Raw genomic sequence first — 15,599 nt, 5'->3', positions numbered from 1 at the left:
CAATTATGGTAAAAAAAAAAACATTAAAAGTACAAATGATAGCTATTGGTTCACATACAAAAAGTAAAACATAAATATCTATATTTCCCTTCTTACCTTTAAAGACTCTGGAAAGTTCTGAGTCAGTAATTTTCTGAGAGCGGCAAGCTTTGAAGAACAAGTCAGGACTAGCATTCTAAACAAGGGGGAAAAAATTTTTAAAAAATCAAAATTTTTGAAAAAAGGCAAGATCACAGAAGGCAATTAAATTACAAGGATCACCTGCATATACGCATTGTTCACAGTAAGTTTCATACTATAAAATATATAAATTGTGAAATAAAATGTTCTTTTTCAGAGCTGATTTTATGTTTGTACAGGATTTTCCTTGGTCTGGTAAAACTTAGGTGCAAATGTGTGTGAATGGTTCTCCAAACTCTTGCTTCTTATTGGCCCCCTAATGTTTGGTTTCCACCTGTGAACAACATAGTAAAACTAAGAAAAATGCTCAACACAATACAAGCCAACATTGTAATATGCCAGTTTTATTGTGAGCTGCAAATTAAATTATTATCTTTCTTGAAATTGCAGAAGTATTTTTGTGTAACTAAATGGTATTTATGTGATCAAATGGTGTGGTGTCACAAAACAATATTGACTTTGGGAAGTTATGTACAGACTGTCAAAACAACAATATCATAAAATAGGTTATTAACATAAAAAATGCTACATAATATTCACACAAGCACAATAAGAGGTAACTCATAACAAGTCAGCCGTAATAGAGAAATCAGGTATCTGCACTCGATTGAAAAAAAGTAGTAAAACATTGATATACAAAAAGTCTAAGCGCTGAAGCACCACTAAATAAGTACACATGTGCTTGAAATGTTTCTAATCCAACCACATTTATACCACCCATGTTACACACAGGCAAAGACAAACGCATATCTGACACCAAAATTACTATGTAAAAAAAGGGGGGACTATAATGACCTATAAGACAACTGGGCAATGTAAAATGACATCAGGATGAGAACAACATAAGTCTTAATTGCATCCAAATACCTTGAATCCTCCAAGGAATAGAAAAAGTTTTGCCCAGGTACACAAATCTTCCTGATGTTTGTTAAGTAGCCCAGCACATCAGCTTGGAGGAATCCAGCACATTCCTTCTTATACAACAGCTTTAACTCTGTCTTGTTAGTGGGTTTTCTCCAAGGACTGCTAATTTCTGGTCCTTCTGCAACATTTCTATTGGATTAAGGTCAGGAATTGGCCACTCCAAAATTTTTTAACCTTCTTCGGTAACTATTCCTTTATAGAATTACTTGTGTGCTTTCAGTTGTTGTCTCGCTGCATGATGCAGAAGTTCTTGAGATTCAGCTCATGGACAGATGTCCTGACATTTTTATTTACAATTAAATGAATTTCAGAATTCATTGTTCCATCAATAACAAGCCATCCTGGCATAGATGCAACAAAACAGGTGTCCTTGGGTTCCTTTGTGACCTGGTGGAGTATTGTAGTTTGCTATTGTAGTGGTTCGTTTGTCAATCACACTTGTGGAGGGTAATAATGATATTGAACTTCCTTTATTTGTGCAAAATCTGCCTAATTGTGGATTGGTCCAAACTTTTTAGAACTGATTTTCTAATCTTTTACAGCCTAATGAGCATCAATAACTATACTCCTGAAAAGTCTTCTTTGATCTTACCATGATGAACTTTCACAAACGTGATATGAAAATCACATTTTGATAGATCCCTGTTCTTTAAAAATAAAATAGGTCACCTACCCACACGTAACAGTCATCACACTGAAAAAACCCAGACTCAAAGTTCACCTTCAAATTATACAAATTGTCTCTTCAGAGAGGAAGAGGACTAGAACTCTAGTGCCACTTATTGGAAGTAGCAATCCTAGCAGTCAATATCGACCCTTTAACAAGCCTTGTCACATGACTTAGGATAAAAGAGATACTTCTTGGATCCCGGTCAGACGCCTCTCACTCAGCCAAACCAGGTATCCACTTTGCACTGACGAGGGGCAGTACCCCGAAACACAGTGTCTGCAAATTGAGATTCTGGTTTTGTTTTTTATCCTAAGTCATGTGACAAGGCTCGTTAAAGGGTCGACATTGACTGTTAGGATTGCTACTTCCCAGAGGAGCATTGCGGCTTTAAATCTCCTCACCTCGACATACGATACGATACGATATGATACGATACACTTTATTGATCCCGTGGGAAATTATGGTATCACAGCAGCACAACTTAAATCATAAAAATCATAAAGGAATTACATAGTTGACATGACTATGTAATTCCTTTATGATTTTTATGATTTAAATGCTTATCATGTCACTCTCCACAAGGAGAAACAATACTTCTTGGATCCTGGTCAGACGCCTCTCAATCAGCCAAACCAGATCTCCACTTTGCACTGACGAGGGGCAGCTCCCTGAAACACAGTGTCTGCAAATTGAGATTCTGGTTTGGCTATTATCCTAAGTCATGTGACAAGGCTCGGTAAAGGGTCGACATTGACTATTAGGATTGCTACTTCCAATAGGTGGCACTAGAGTTCTAGTTCTCTTCCTCTCTGAAGAGACAGTTTGCATATTTCCCAGAGGAGCATTGCGGCTTTAAGTCTCCTCACCTCGACATGCTTAACATGTCACTCTCCGCAAGGAGAAAAGATACTTCTGGGATCACCTTCAAATTATATAATTTTAAGTTCTTGTTCAGACGAGCGAATTATATGGACCTGTGCTGGTGAGTAAAATCGGGTAGCGCACTGATGAAATGTAATTCAATAGTGCTTTTAAGATTACTTTTTTTTCACAAGGACTGAGTGTCTGCGTGAAAAAAAGAATGCACTGATCTCTTCCAAAAGTCCTGTACTCAGTAAACTTTATACCAGGCAATTTGCGCTCCCAGGGGTGTAGGATCCAAGGCTTCTTATTATCCAGAAAAGGTTTTTATTATTTCTCAAGAAAAAGTACATACAACGCGTTTCGACAGTATAAATGTCTTCCTCAGGTATATTGTCATTTATACTGTCGAAACGCGTTGTATGCACTTTTTCTTGAGAAATAATAAAAACTTTTTTTGGATAATAAGAAGCTTTGGATCCTACACCTACAGGTATAAAGTTTATTGAATAACACTCCTATGGTTACTTGGTCTGGGTGATGTACTAGCTACCAGGGATTTGCAGCATACCGACTGTTAGGGTTGGCGGAACGCACCGAATATATTTATTAAGTAAGATTGGTGCGTTCGCCACCCGGGATCCACCGTGCAGGATAGAACCTGCTGCTAAGTGAATGGCGGCACTATATGGCGGTACAATGTGATTACACACACGGGTTAACTTCACCCTGTGTGAAGGAAGCGATCCCTGTTAAGTCACAGGGTCGCGGTACGGCACAGAGAGCGCAAGCAAGGCACCACAGAACTCTATCCTAGGACACAGGATTAGAGTTAGTGTAGACCTCTTGCGATCGACACCACAATAGGGGTATCTGAGGTAACTGTTATGCACAGAAGTGTATGCTGTGCCACACTAGCGGACGCCACTAACCACCCAGACTTGGGTAAGGAAAGCGCACTAACAGCGCATGGTGCTGCACTGGCGGTCACAGCAGTTAGACGCTGCTTCGTGTGTTAAGGCTGTGAGTTCAGCCGGGCGCTAGATTGCAACCATACACCTTACGCGAACAGTCATACACAAGGGATGGGTTTTTAATGAACGACTTGCACTCATCAACACACACACGATAACAATAGTATACTAGCGCATGGCCGTGCGGTCATGCGAAGCTTATATAGCTGCAGCACGTTCAGGACCCTTCAAAGAAGGACCAATGGATTTGCAGCAGTACCTGAGCATGTGACCCTAGATCTCCATTGAGAGATCTTGCCCTGGAAATGCTCAGTGTGTGCAAAGCAGAACTAAGTCCTAGCACCTACAGGACCTTCCTGAGCATGTGACCCTAGATCTCCACTGAGAGATCTTGCCCTGGGCATGCTCAGTGTGTGCAAAGCAGGACTTAGACCCAAAAAAGCCTGCTCGCTGTAGATCAGTGCAGGGTACCATAGCAGAGCCTAGAGAGGCAGTAGTAACCCTTTGCACAGTACCAGTCTCAGTGAGACACTGGGAGCGATGTCTCCGCTGAGCAGGCTCCACTGTGGCCGATGCAGAATGGGAGACCGCAGCAGACACGGATCGAGATTCCCCCTGTGCAGCAGAGGAAACTCGACTCCCAACACCGACTACAGAAGAAATCCACCTTAGAACACCTAATGGTCCCAAGTGACCTATATGCAAGATATCAAGATTTATAAAAGGTGAGTGCCACCTATATTCACCTACGACCTTATTATACATTTACATTTAGATCTGTGCGCTTTTTTCCCTTCCTCCCCTTTTACCAGAAAAAGTCCTATACTGATCATGTTGATGTAGAAAAAGTATCATACATGGTTGTAAAATGCAGACTCACGGATGACACAAGATGAAAATACGTATGGAAAGCGTCTACATTTTCTGGATGAAAGTTGGATAATTTTTCATACGCCTGTCAAAACTACCTTTATGCTGAGTTCAAAGTCAAATTTATGCAGCAGTATAGTAAATTCTGAAGAGTTCACAAATTTGCAAGCACCTCTGTAGGTTTATAGATTTGGGGAATCAAGATCAACAAGATTAACATGATCCTAATAAAACCCAAAATGATTGTGAGAAAAATAAGGATACAAGAAATACGATTGTGGCCAAAAGTTTTGAGAATTACACAGATTTTGGTTTTCACAAAGTTTACTGCTTCAGTGGATTTAGACCTTTTAGTCCGATGTTTCTATTACTGAAGTAAAATTATAACCATTTCATAAGTTTTTATATTTAAAAACTTTTATATTTAATTGTCCAATTCATCATGTTTATGCAAATACTCTATATTTACAGTGTTGACCCTTATTTTGCAAGAATTCTGCAATTTGCCCTGGCATGCTGGGTATCAGCTTCTTGGCCAAATCCTGATTGATGGCAACCGATTATTGTCTAATTAGTACTGGAGTTTATCACATTTTTTGTGTTTTTGTTTGTCCTCCCTCTTTTGAGGCTTGACCACAGGTTCTCGATGGGACTAGGATCTGGGGAGTTTCCTAGCCATTGACCCAAAATGTCAATGTTTTGTTCACTGAGCTACTTAGTTATCACTTTTGCCTTTTGACCTGGTGCTCCGTCATGCAGGAAAAAAGCAGTTTCTCTTGGAGGATGTTTTTAGGAAAAACTTTGAGAGAGCTTAGTCCCTTGGATGAAAAGCAACTCCACAAATTATTAGTCTCTGGATGATTTAGTGCTAGCATAACACAGGACTCCTGGTAGAGCTTACCTTTTCTTCTCTGGACATTCATTCTTCTAGATGTCCCAAATGGGCTTTGTGGAGACACGGAAGGTCAGCGGGGGCTCTGGTCTGCTGGTCTGAGACCGCATGGACCAGGGATCATCCCATTAAATGCCCGCTCTCTTTTTACTTTGGGCATGATACTACTTAGACAACACAGGGTGAGGGTAAAGCAGAGTGAAAATACTTTATTGAACCACAAAACAGACAATAGCATAGAGAACAGTCCCAGAAAAATTTCCATGATGGTACAAAATTACAGAATCTCACACTTCCACTGACTTGACAGGATTAGAGCAGCTATGACTTTGGAGCTACCAAGACTGACTACCCTCATCTGTGGCACACACGGAGAGGCAATAATGAAAAGTTTAGAGTCCATTGAGGCACATGACCAAGTGACTGGAGGGTCACAACCTAGCTTCTCCAACATCTCCATGGAGCCAGGTGAACAATGGCTCCCAATGCTGGCTCCCCCAAAAGTATCCATGGGTTCAGTGATGGTCAATGGAGCATATCTGTATTCTTTCAGCTGGGTCCATGGTCCCCTAAGCTTGCATACTGTAGAATGTCAAATCTGTGTCCCTCATGATGGAGACATGATATTCTGGCTGCTGTGCTGTAGAGTGTTTCTGGCTGTGGTTTTGTAAAGAATCTCTGATTTTTTCAAAAAGATAGGAAATCACTTTTTATACCCACTTCTATGCCTCAGGTCATCATCCACAGGTCATGGGATGAGTAGAATGCTCATTGTTTGAGTACTTAATCAATCTGCATAACTAATTCTTCTCTGTTTTGCAGGTCAACAAACTAACTAGCTTGGACAATGTGTAATAAACATATTAACAAACCTCTATTGTTCAATTACCTTGAATCCCTGTCATCCAAGATTATAACACACATGTCAACTTAAGAGTCAAAGTTGAAGGTTCATACGAACAACAGTCTGTGTTTCTTGACAAACCAAAGAAAGACCCATAAATTCAAAAGTCAACATAAAGATAATAACATATGTCTCTGGGCCTACTGAATTTACATCTGGATTATTAAGATTAAATGCTGTGCCATCACAGACTTCATCAGACAAGATAACTTTACAGTGATAGAATTGCAGGACTGAGGTAAAGTAATTTTCTCTAATAAAGTCCACTTCTGATTATTTGGGACCTCTGGAAGAATGATTGCTCAGAGAAGAAAAAGTGCACTCTGCCATGAGTCATGTGTGGTGCCAATAGTGAAGCATCCTGTGACTATTCATGTGTGGAGTTTCTATTCATTCAGGACTGGGCTCATTCACAATTTTAGCTAAGAACACTGCCATGAATATAGAATGATATCTAAACATCCTCCAAGAGCAAATTCAACAATCCAGAAGCAATTTAGTGCTGTATTTTCTAGCTTTATTCACGTTCCTACTTTTGTGAACAGAGTGTTTTAGAGTCTATTGCATTGACCATTGCATGGACCCTTGTGCTGTTAATATTGGTCTTCAGTGTGCCACTTTTCTTTTCTCATCCGAGGAAGGTGTTGACTTTATGCAAACCAGAAATCCCTTATAATGATAGCTTCTCAATCCATTGCTGTGTAATATATCTTCAATGCTTATTTAAGCTGCACACTTCGGCTGGCAAGACCTGTAAACACAGGCCATGCGACCCAGATGATATCTTCACAGGTCATTCTGCACTTCTATGTCACTGCCTGCTTATGATTAGCCAGAGTTTTATAGAAGGCCAAAGTACAAGCCCTTAACAAAAAATATCTAACAACATCCACTTGAATTTAGCTAAAGTTAACTTACTAGGTAATAAATATTTGATTGCGAATATCTCTGCAATGAAGAGGCGAAATTAGAAAAAAAAAACAGACTAAAACTTTGTATTCTGGTCTGCAGCCATAATTACATGGTGTAAAAAAATAGCAAGTGTAGGACAGCACCTCACTGCAAATAAATTGATATGTAAGTAGTGGTTGCAAGTATGCCAAAAACAGTTGTGCTCAAACGTTTACATACCCTGGCAGAATTTTTGCTTTCTTGGCCTTTTTTCAGAGAATATAATATATAATGATAACACCAAAACTTTTTTCTCTACTCATGGTTAATGGTTGGATGAAGCCATTTATTGTCAAACTACTGTGTTTTCTATTTTTAAATAATAGTGACAACCCAAAGCATCCAAATTACCCTGATCAAAAGTTCACATACCCTGGTGATTTTGGCCTGATAACAAGCACAGAAGTTGACACAAATGGGTTTGAATGGCTACTAAAGGTAACATCCTCACCTGTGACATGTTTGCTTGTAATCAGTGTGTGCGTATAAAAGCTGAGTGAGTTTCTGGGATCCAGACAGACTTTTGCATCTTTCATCCAGTCACTGGTTTTTCCAGATTGCGAGTCATGGGAAAGGCAAAAGAATTGTCAACGGATCTATGAGAAAAGGTAGTTAAACTACCGTATATAAAACAGGAAAGGGATACAAAAAGATATTAAGGAATTGATAATGCCAGTCAGCAGCGTTGAAACTGTGATTAACAAATAGAAAATCAGGGGCCTCTGTAAAAACAAAACTACGGTCGCATAGAGCAACAAACATGTTGTCCACAACTGCCAGAAAAATTGTTCGGAATGCAAAGAAAAACCCACAAATAACATCAGCTGAAATACTGGACTCTCTGAAAACTAGCAGTGTGGCTGTTTCAAGATGCAAAATAAGGAGGTACTTGAAGAAAAATGGGCTGCATGGTTGAGTCGCCAGAAGAAAGCCATTACTGTGAAAAGGCCACAAAGTAACTTGTATACAATATTCAAAACAGCACAGAGGCCAGCCTCAAAACTTGGTGGATCACTGATGTTTTGGGATGTGTGAGCTACAAAAGCATAGGAAACTTGGTCAAAGATGAAGGGAAGATGAATGCAGCTCATTATCAGCAAATACTAGAGAAAAATTTCCAATCATCAGCCCGGAGGCTACGCATGGGATGTTCTTGGACGTTCCAACATGACAACTATCCAAAACACAAGGACAAGTCGACCTGTTATTGGCTACAGCAGAACAAAGTGAATGTTATGGAGTGGCCAGCTCAGTCTCCTGACCTCAATATCATTGAGCCACTCTGGGGAGATCTCAAGAGCGCAGTTCATGCTAGACAGCCCAGGAATATACAGGAACTAGAGGCTTTTTGCCAAGAAGAGTTGGCAGCTTTACCATCTGAGAAAATAAAGAACCTCATCAACAACTACCACAAAAGACTTCATGCTATCATTAATGTTAGAGGGGGCAATACACGGTATTAAGAAATGGGGTATGTAAACTTTTGATCAGAGTCATTTGGATGTTTTGGGTTGTCATTATGATTTAAAAAGAGAAAACACAGTAGTTTGACAATAAATTGCTTCACCCAACCACTAACCATGAGTGGGGAAAAAGTTTTGGTATTATCATTCATATTCTCTGAAAAACGGCCAAGAAAGCAAAAATTCTGCAGGGATATGTAAACTTTTGAGCACAACTGTACATGCCTCAGCAGCAGGACTCGGTCACTTTGGTGCCTTTATAGGGATTAAGAAATTTAATTTATTTAAACTAAGAAATGTGTTAAAGAAGTACTTTATAAAAAGAAATATGCAATATCAAGGTAACATTGATACAAATCAAGATAAGTGTATACAATATGGATACACGCTTTTGAAAGATAAATCCCAGTTTAATTACCTGGAAAAATATGGTCATAATCCATTATTACATGACTACATGAAGAAAATGAAGTTATATTCTCCCTACAGCCGCTCACTTCCAGTTTTAAGGACAGAAAAGAAAACCATTAGATGCCCTGCTCACTTTACAGTTAGTACACTGAGGCACAATGATTGGCAGCCTGCTCTGCAGTTATGAATGCAGAACTCTATTCTTTAAGTTCTAAGTCTCAATCTTGAGATTGCTGGGGCTCCCAGCAGTCGGACTTCCAGTGATCAGCAAGTTATTCCCCATCCCATACCAAACTCCCTCTTACCAAACTTTCTCCTCTCCAATCCATTTTGAATGCGGCAGCCAGGGTCATATTTCTGTCCAGCCGCTTCACCGATGCCTCCATCTTGTGCCAGTCATTACACTGGTTACCCACCCTAAGGCTGCCGTCACACTAGCAGTATTTGGTCAGTATTTTACATCAGTATTTATAAGCCAAAACCAGGAGTGGGTGATAAATGCAGAAGTTGTGCATATGTTTTAATTATACTTTTCCTCTAATTGTTCCACTCCTAGTTTTGGCTTACAAATACTGATGTAAAATACTGACCAAATACTGCTAGTGTGATGGCAGCCTAAGGCTAAGTGGAAAGGCTCTTCACATACACATTAAGGCTATGTGCACATGTTGCGGATTGGCTGCTGTGGATCCGCAGCAGTTTTCCATGCGTTTACAGTACCATGTAAACCTATCCAAAACCAAATCCGCTGTGCCCATGGTGCGGAAAATACCATGGGAAACGCTGTGTTGTATTTTCCGCAGCATGCCAATTCTTTGTGCGTATTCCGCAGCGTTTACACCTGCTCCTCAATAGGAATCCACAGGTGTAAAACCGGAGGTGGAATCCACGCAAAACATGCAGGAAATCCGTGGGTAATCCGCAGGTAACACGCAGTGCTTTTTACCTGCGGATTTCTCAAAAACTGTGTGGAAAAAATCCGCACGCGAATCCGCAACATGGGCACATAGCCTAACATTCCTATAAAGGCCCTGTTCAGAGTACAGAAGCCAAAAGTATAAATAGTCAAATTTGTGTTCAGAAGCCAAAAGTACATCCTATTCACCTTTGCCTGGCTGGTATGCCTCTGTATCTACCATATATTTTATGTACATCATGTAATATGCATTATTTTTTTTTTTAATCAGGTAGTGTCTATAAATGCAGCATGTACCAAGCCTCAAACTGACAGGCATAATGCAACCAATACAAAGATATTAAAGCGTTTTATATATGGAATAGCATGTCCCCTAAAAGAATTACAATAATTAGCAAAATTCTATAAAAGCCTTTGACACCCTGTATAGTTTAGCATTCATGAACCCTCAGCCTTGGGACACTACAGATGTACCACCATAAGCTCTATCTGGCTTACCTGTGTAACGCTGAATACGGGCCTTCTCTGTAATGTGATGGTTTGGGAGCGCTGTCTTTCCACCTGTTGAGGTAAGGGACACTGATCTTTTGCTCTGGTGCCAGATGTAGATGATGCAAAAATTCAGGTTGTGTTGTAATATCTTGGCTTCATCAGTAAAGGGGCTGCAGTCAGGCACATAGGAGGTCAGTTGAGTTGAGCCCTTGTAAGTTGTTGTGGATCATTGATAGTCCCATGAGTGAGTGAGGCAGGTTAATGAAAATAACAGATTAGCTAGTACTGTGAGTTAATCATTATGTATTCCGGTGCAAATCAGTGAAATGTAAAACAGGTTTTTAGTGCAATTTGTAATATATTACTAAGGTTGAAACAAACTGTTTTGATACCCTCAGACAAAAGCCAAAGTACATATATCAAAACATGAAATGAACACTGGGAACATATGTCTTTAGCTGCAAAATCTGGTACCATAATAGCAAACTCATTTTAATCTTCAGTAACATCAACATCGCTATTTTACATTTTACTCTATGGGGGAATGTGCATCATGCTCTATGGGGGATATGGTGGCATCAAGTTCTATGGGGGGATGTGGTGGCGTCATGCTGTATGTAGACAAGCAGAGGAGCAGATCAGTTATAGTAATGCATGATAATGCACATAAATCTAACAAGTATATTAGCTTTATAGATGTAATGGGCACAAAGCAGGTGATTTAAGCTGTACTGGTAAACATGAAGAGGACAAGAGGACCCAGGATTGCTTGTATAATACTGTACAGTGGCTTTATGGAGTAGTTTTGGAGCAGAGTCCTCGCCAATGAGGATGCAGTGTGTTGTTAGACAGACCTGTTTTGCCGTCCACCAGCCCTTTAACACCTTTACCTCCCAAGGTGGTTTGTATGTTTTTGACCATACCAATTGTCACGATTCACACCGTGACTGTCAGCCCCTACGTCACGGATCGGGGTGACTTTAGGCCAACAGACGGCTATCACATGTGCAGGGGGCTTATCTTAGTTATCCCTCCACTGCTACACAGTGAAGAAAACACACACAAGGCTATTGGCCTATCAGTTTACAGCAGGGGCTTATTTTAGTTATCCCACTGCTCTTCAATATACCACGAACTGCAGGGATTTATGTATATCCCGCTTTACAGTTCCGCTTGAACTTGCAGATCTCTGGCGCCCCCCTTACCCTCAGGTCAGATTAGGTACTGTACCTACGGTAATTAGTCGCCAGAAAGGCTCCCTGCTTTGTACTGGCTATTGGGTACGCTGCAGCAAGGCGATATAACTACTCTCACTCAGGCAGGAACAATAATTATCAACGCCGCCATCGCTACAACGACTCCCAAAGGCACAGAACAAGGTATGCTGCAACCAGCTTCGATTAAACGGGTCCGAAGCCAACCCAAAACAGTAGCGTAATTCCCTTCAGAAGACTTAGGGTACGTTTTAGAGCAGGAGAACGAATCAAGTATTTTAAATATTTTACTCCATAAAAGATTAAGGCAGTGTTTTTAAAAAGGGTATATAAAGATGTTACAATATGAGACAATTGGAAATATGTGCAAAGGTAATTATAACATAACGGGATTAAATGAGAAAAGGTAAAACTCACAGGGTCTCAGATCATTGCAGGCAAACCATGCTGGCAGGCGGGCAGTACGATCCTCCTGCAGGGTCCTAACATTTGGATGAGGTGCGGTTGAATAGTTCACAGGCCCCGTTGCCCTGAGGGTGGTAAAGGGTTGTCCACGACTTTTAAATCTGGTATAAGCGATGCAGCTCTTCCATCACTTACCCCAGGAAGCAGGCTCCCTGATCTGAATGTATCTTCTTCGGACAACCGTATACTTGGATGAAATTTTTACAGATGGCATGGGCTGCGGACTCTGCAGTTTGGTCTCGAGTTGGGGTCAGTACCGCAAATTTAGTAAAATGATCCACCATGATCAATGTTTGTATCTTGGCAGGCTGGTCCAATCGTTACATAGTCGATCATCAGTGCGTCCATCGGGGCTGAGGTCACCACTGTCTGGATAGGAGCTCTCTGTTCTGGGGGCTTGGACAGCTCACAGCTCCTGCACTGCCATCACACCTCTTCTACTGCCATTTTCAGCAGGGGATGATAAACTGTTTTTTTTGCAACCAGTGCAGGGTTTTCCCAGGACCAAAATGTGCTCCTTTTTCATGGGCCTTCCTTGCTACTTCATGTACAAGGGCTTCAGGGATCACTACCTGCCAGGCAACGGACAAAGCTTTCTGGTGCTGGATTTTTCAGTATAGGAGCCCATCATTCAGATATAACCTTTCCCACTGTTGAAGTATTTGCAGGGCCCCGGTGGTCAGGGCTTCTCTCTCGCTCTTGCTGGGCAGTTGTTGTTGGGCCACTCAAGACCGGATCTGCGCAAGTTCTCCATCTTATTGTTGGATCCTTACTCATTCATCACAAGGCTTTCTCAGTACACTTTTTGGGACATCTGCCTGCACTTGGTCCTGCGTTGCTGCCAACGTCCTGACAGTTCCCCAGAGACAGGAATTTCCTCATCCTCAAGTTCTTCATCCCAATTGGGACCACGCTATTCGTGTGTGACTCTGAACAATGCGTCTGCATGGATGTTTTCAGCTACTCGACGGTAAGTGATTTTATATTGATATTTTGCCATTCTTGCAACCCAGCGCTGCTCCAGGGCCCCCAATTTCCAATTCTCCAGATGAGCCTAAGGGTTATTGTCAGTACGTACTAGCACCTTGGACCCTGCCAAGTACTCTGCAAATTTCTCTGTCATACCCAACACCAGTGCTAGTAGCTCCAACTTGAATGAGCTGTAATTGCGGGGTTTCATTCAGAGTCATGGAGGGAGCGACTCGCATATGCAATCACCCGTTCTTTTCCAACTTGGATTTGTGACAACACTGCTACTAATCCTTGCAGGCTGCCATCTGTATGCAGAATGAAGGGCTGCGAGAAGTCAGCATAGGCCAACACTGGTGCTTCCATCAGGGCAGTTTTTAGAGTTTGGAATGCCTGTTCCTGCAGTTCTCCCCACTGTATCTCCAGATTCTTTGCCCCAGACAGGACGCTTAGCCAGTCCAAAGAAGGTCCTTACGTCCATTACTGTCTTCGGGGTGGGCCAGTCTCGTACCACTGCGATCTTCTCTGGGGATGGTCTTACCCCTTCAGCTGAAACCATATGCCCCAGGTACTCAACCTGGGTACGAAACAGATGGCATTTGGAAGGTTTCACCTTTAGACCGTGTCCTTGGAGCCAGCTCAATACTTGCTGTAATCGTTGCAGATGTTCATCAAATGTGCCAGCATAAACAATTATGTCATTCAGATAGATCAGCATGGCTTCAAAATTCAGGCCCCCCGGACACCTCTCCATAAGCCGTTGGAAAGTTCCCAGAGCATTCTCCAGCCGGAACTGCATTCGGTTAAAGGGAACCTGTCACCTGAATTTGGCGGGACTGGTTTTGGGTCATATGGGCGGAGTTTTTGGGTGTTTGATTCACCCTTTCCTTACCCGCTGGCTGCATGCTGGCTGCAATATTGGATTGAAGTTCATTTTCTGTCCTCCATAGTACACGCCTGCACAAGCCAAGATTGCTTTGCGCAGGCGTGTACTATGGAGGACAGAGAATGAACTTCAATCCAATATTGCAGCCAGCATGCAGCCAGCGGGTAAGGAAAGGGTGAATCAAACACCCCAAAACTCCGCCCATATGACCCAAAACCAGTCCCGCCAAATTCAGGTGACAGAGTCCCTTTAAATTCAAACAGCCCCATTGATCATATAAAGGCCGTCTTCGCTCGGTTGTGCTCCAGTAGCCACTTACCTGCCAGTAGCCACATGCCAAATCCAGTGTGGAGAAATACTTTGCGTGTCCAAGGGCAGAGAGAGACTCTTCTACATGGGGCAGCAGATATGAGTCTCGAACAGTACAGGCATTAACTTGCGGTAGTCTACGCAGAATCTGAGGGTTTTTTTTCAGAAAAGGACAATCGGAACGGCCCACGGGCTCTGGCTTTCACGGATCATGTCATTCTGGAACATCTTGGAGAGAATCCCTTTCACCTCCCAATATAGTTGTGGAGGAGTCAGCGCTCTCTTATAGGTGCCGATTGCCCCGTTGGGATCTCGTGGGTGATGGCGCAGGTACTACCAAAGTCGTCTTCATGCTGAGCGTACACATCCCAATAGCGTCTCCACTTGTTGTATCTGACTGGATGTAAGCCTGGAAAGTTCAGCCCATATTTGATCAAGAATTTTCCATCCCTCTTTTTGCTGTAATGCCTCTGACACAGAGAGAGCTTCTATGGCTACAATCCAAGGATCTTCCTTTTTTGCAGTCAATTCGACGGTCTGGGGTAGCATCAATTCTTCTGGCAAGCCGATGACTTGGGCTACCTCACTCTTGGGAGACAATGTAAGTCGTTCTTCTGTCAGATTTATAGAGCATACTGGTATTTTTTCTTTCGCACATGGTAGCCAACGTTGGCAAGACTAAGAATCCTTGTGGTAAGTTCTCTATGACGGCTGGCTCCAGTTGTATCTCTACCCCTTCCAGAGGTGTGCAGGCCCAGACAGGCAAGGATAGCATGGTCTGTCCAGGGGGTATCTCCAGTCTGCCTGCAGCTGGGGTGATTACTTTTCCCAGCACTTTCCCTTCGCCGGAGGCTTCTTGGGCCTGTGCCGACCGTATTAATTGCTGAAACTACTTTCTCTGGGGCATCTGCAGGCTCCACTGTCTCAGGAATACATCCGGGGACTCGTTAACCAGCACACTTTCGAACTCCTTCAACACATTCATCCCCAGAGTGATCGTGTACCCACGTTCTGTGTCCCACGAGGTCAGCACTACCCCTTTGCAGCCCAGATCTTTTCCGCAGACCTTAATGTGCATCAATGCCACCCTTGCGACTGGGATGTGTAGATAACTGGCAGTCGTTAATCTTATCACCTGTCCCCATTCAGGAGTCATTGTCTCAGGAAAATGTCTTTGATAGTACGCCTCAGGCATTGTGGTCACTTGAGAGCCGGTATCCAACAGGCAGCGCACAGCCCGTCCATCAA

The 15,599-nt window shown here is 42.2% G+C and overlaps 1 protein-coding gene across 5 annotated transcripts in view; it reads right to left on the bottom strand.

Moving 5' to 3' along the window:
• The window catches only part of LOC138665322 (glycine N-acyltransferase-like), a 150,581-nt gene extending 139,823 nt beyond the window's left edge, over positions 1-10,758 (bottom strand). For 3 of the 5 annotated variants that reach the window (XM_069752693.1, XM_069752697.1, XM_069752695.1), the window contains exons 1-2: positions 10,515-10,758; positions 97-175 (exon numbers count right to left, since the gene is read on the bottom strand). In XM_069752693.1, the coding sequence (XP_069608794.1) occupies positions 97-174 (78 nt within the window). In that variant the 5' untranslated portion in view covers position 175; positions 10,515-10,758. Of the gene's footprint in view, positions 1-96; positions 176-10,514 lie in introns of those variants that run through there. The other 2 variants (XM_069752694.1, XM_069752698.1) reach the window with 2 other exon arrangements.
• Between the last annotated feature and the right edge of the window lie 4,841 nt (positions 10,759-15,599).

Source organism: Ranitomeya imitator, chromosome 2 (assembly GCF_032444005.1).
Source record: "Ranitomeya imitator isolate aRanImi1 chromosome 2, aRanImi1.pri, whole genome shotgun sequence".
In the NCBI taxonomy this organism is placed as follows: domain Eukaryota; kingdom Metazoa; phylum Chordata; class Amphibia; order Anura; family Dendrobatidae; genus Ranitomeya; species Ranitomeya imitator.
This window is presented reverse-complemented; position numbering and strand designations above follow the sequence as displayed.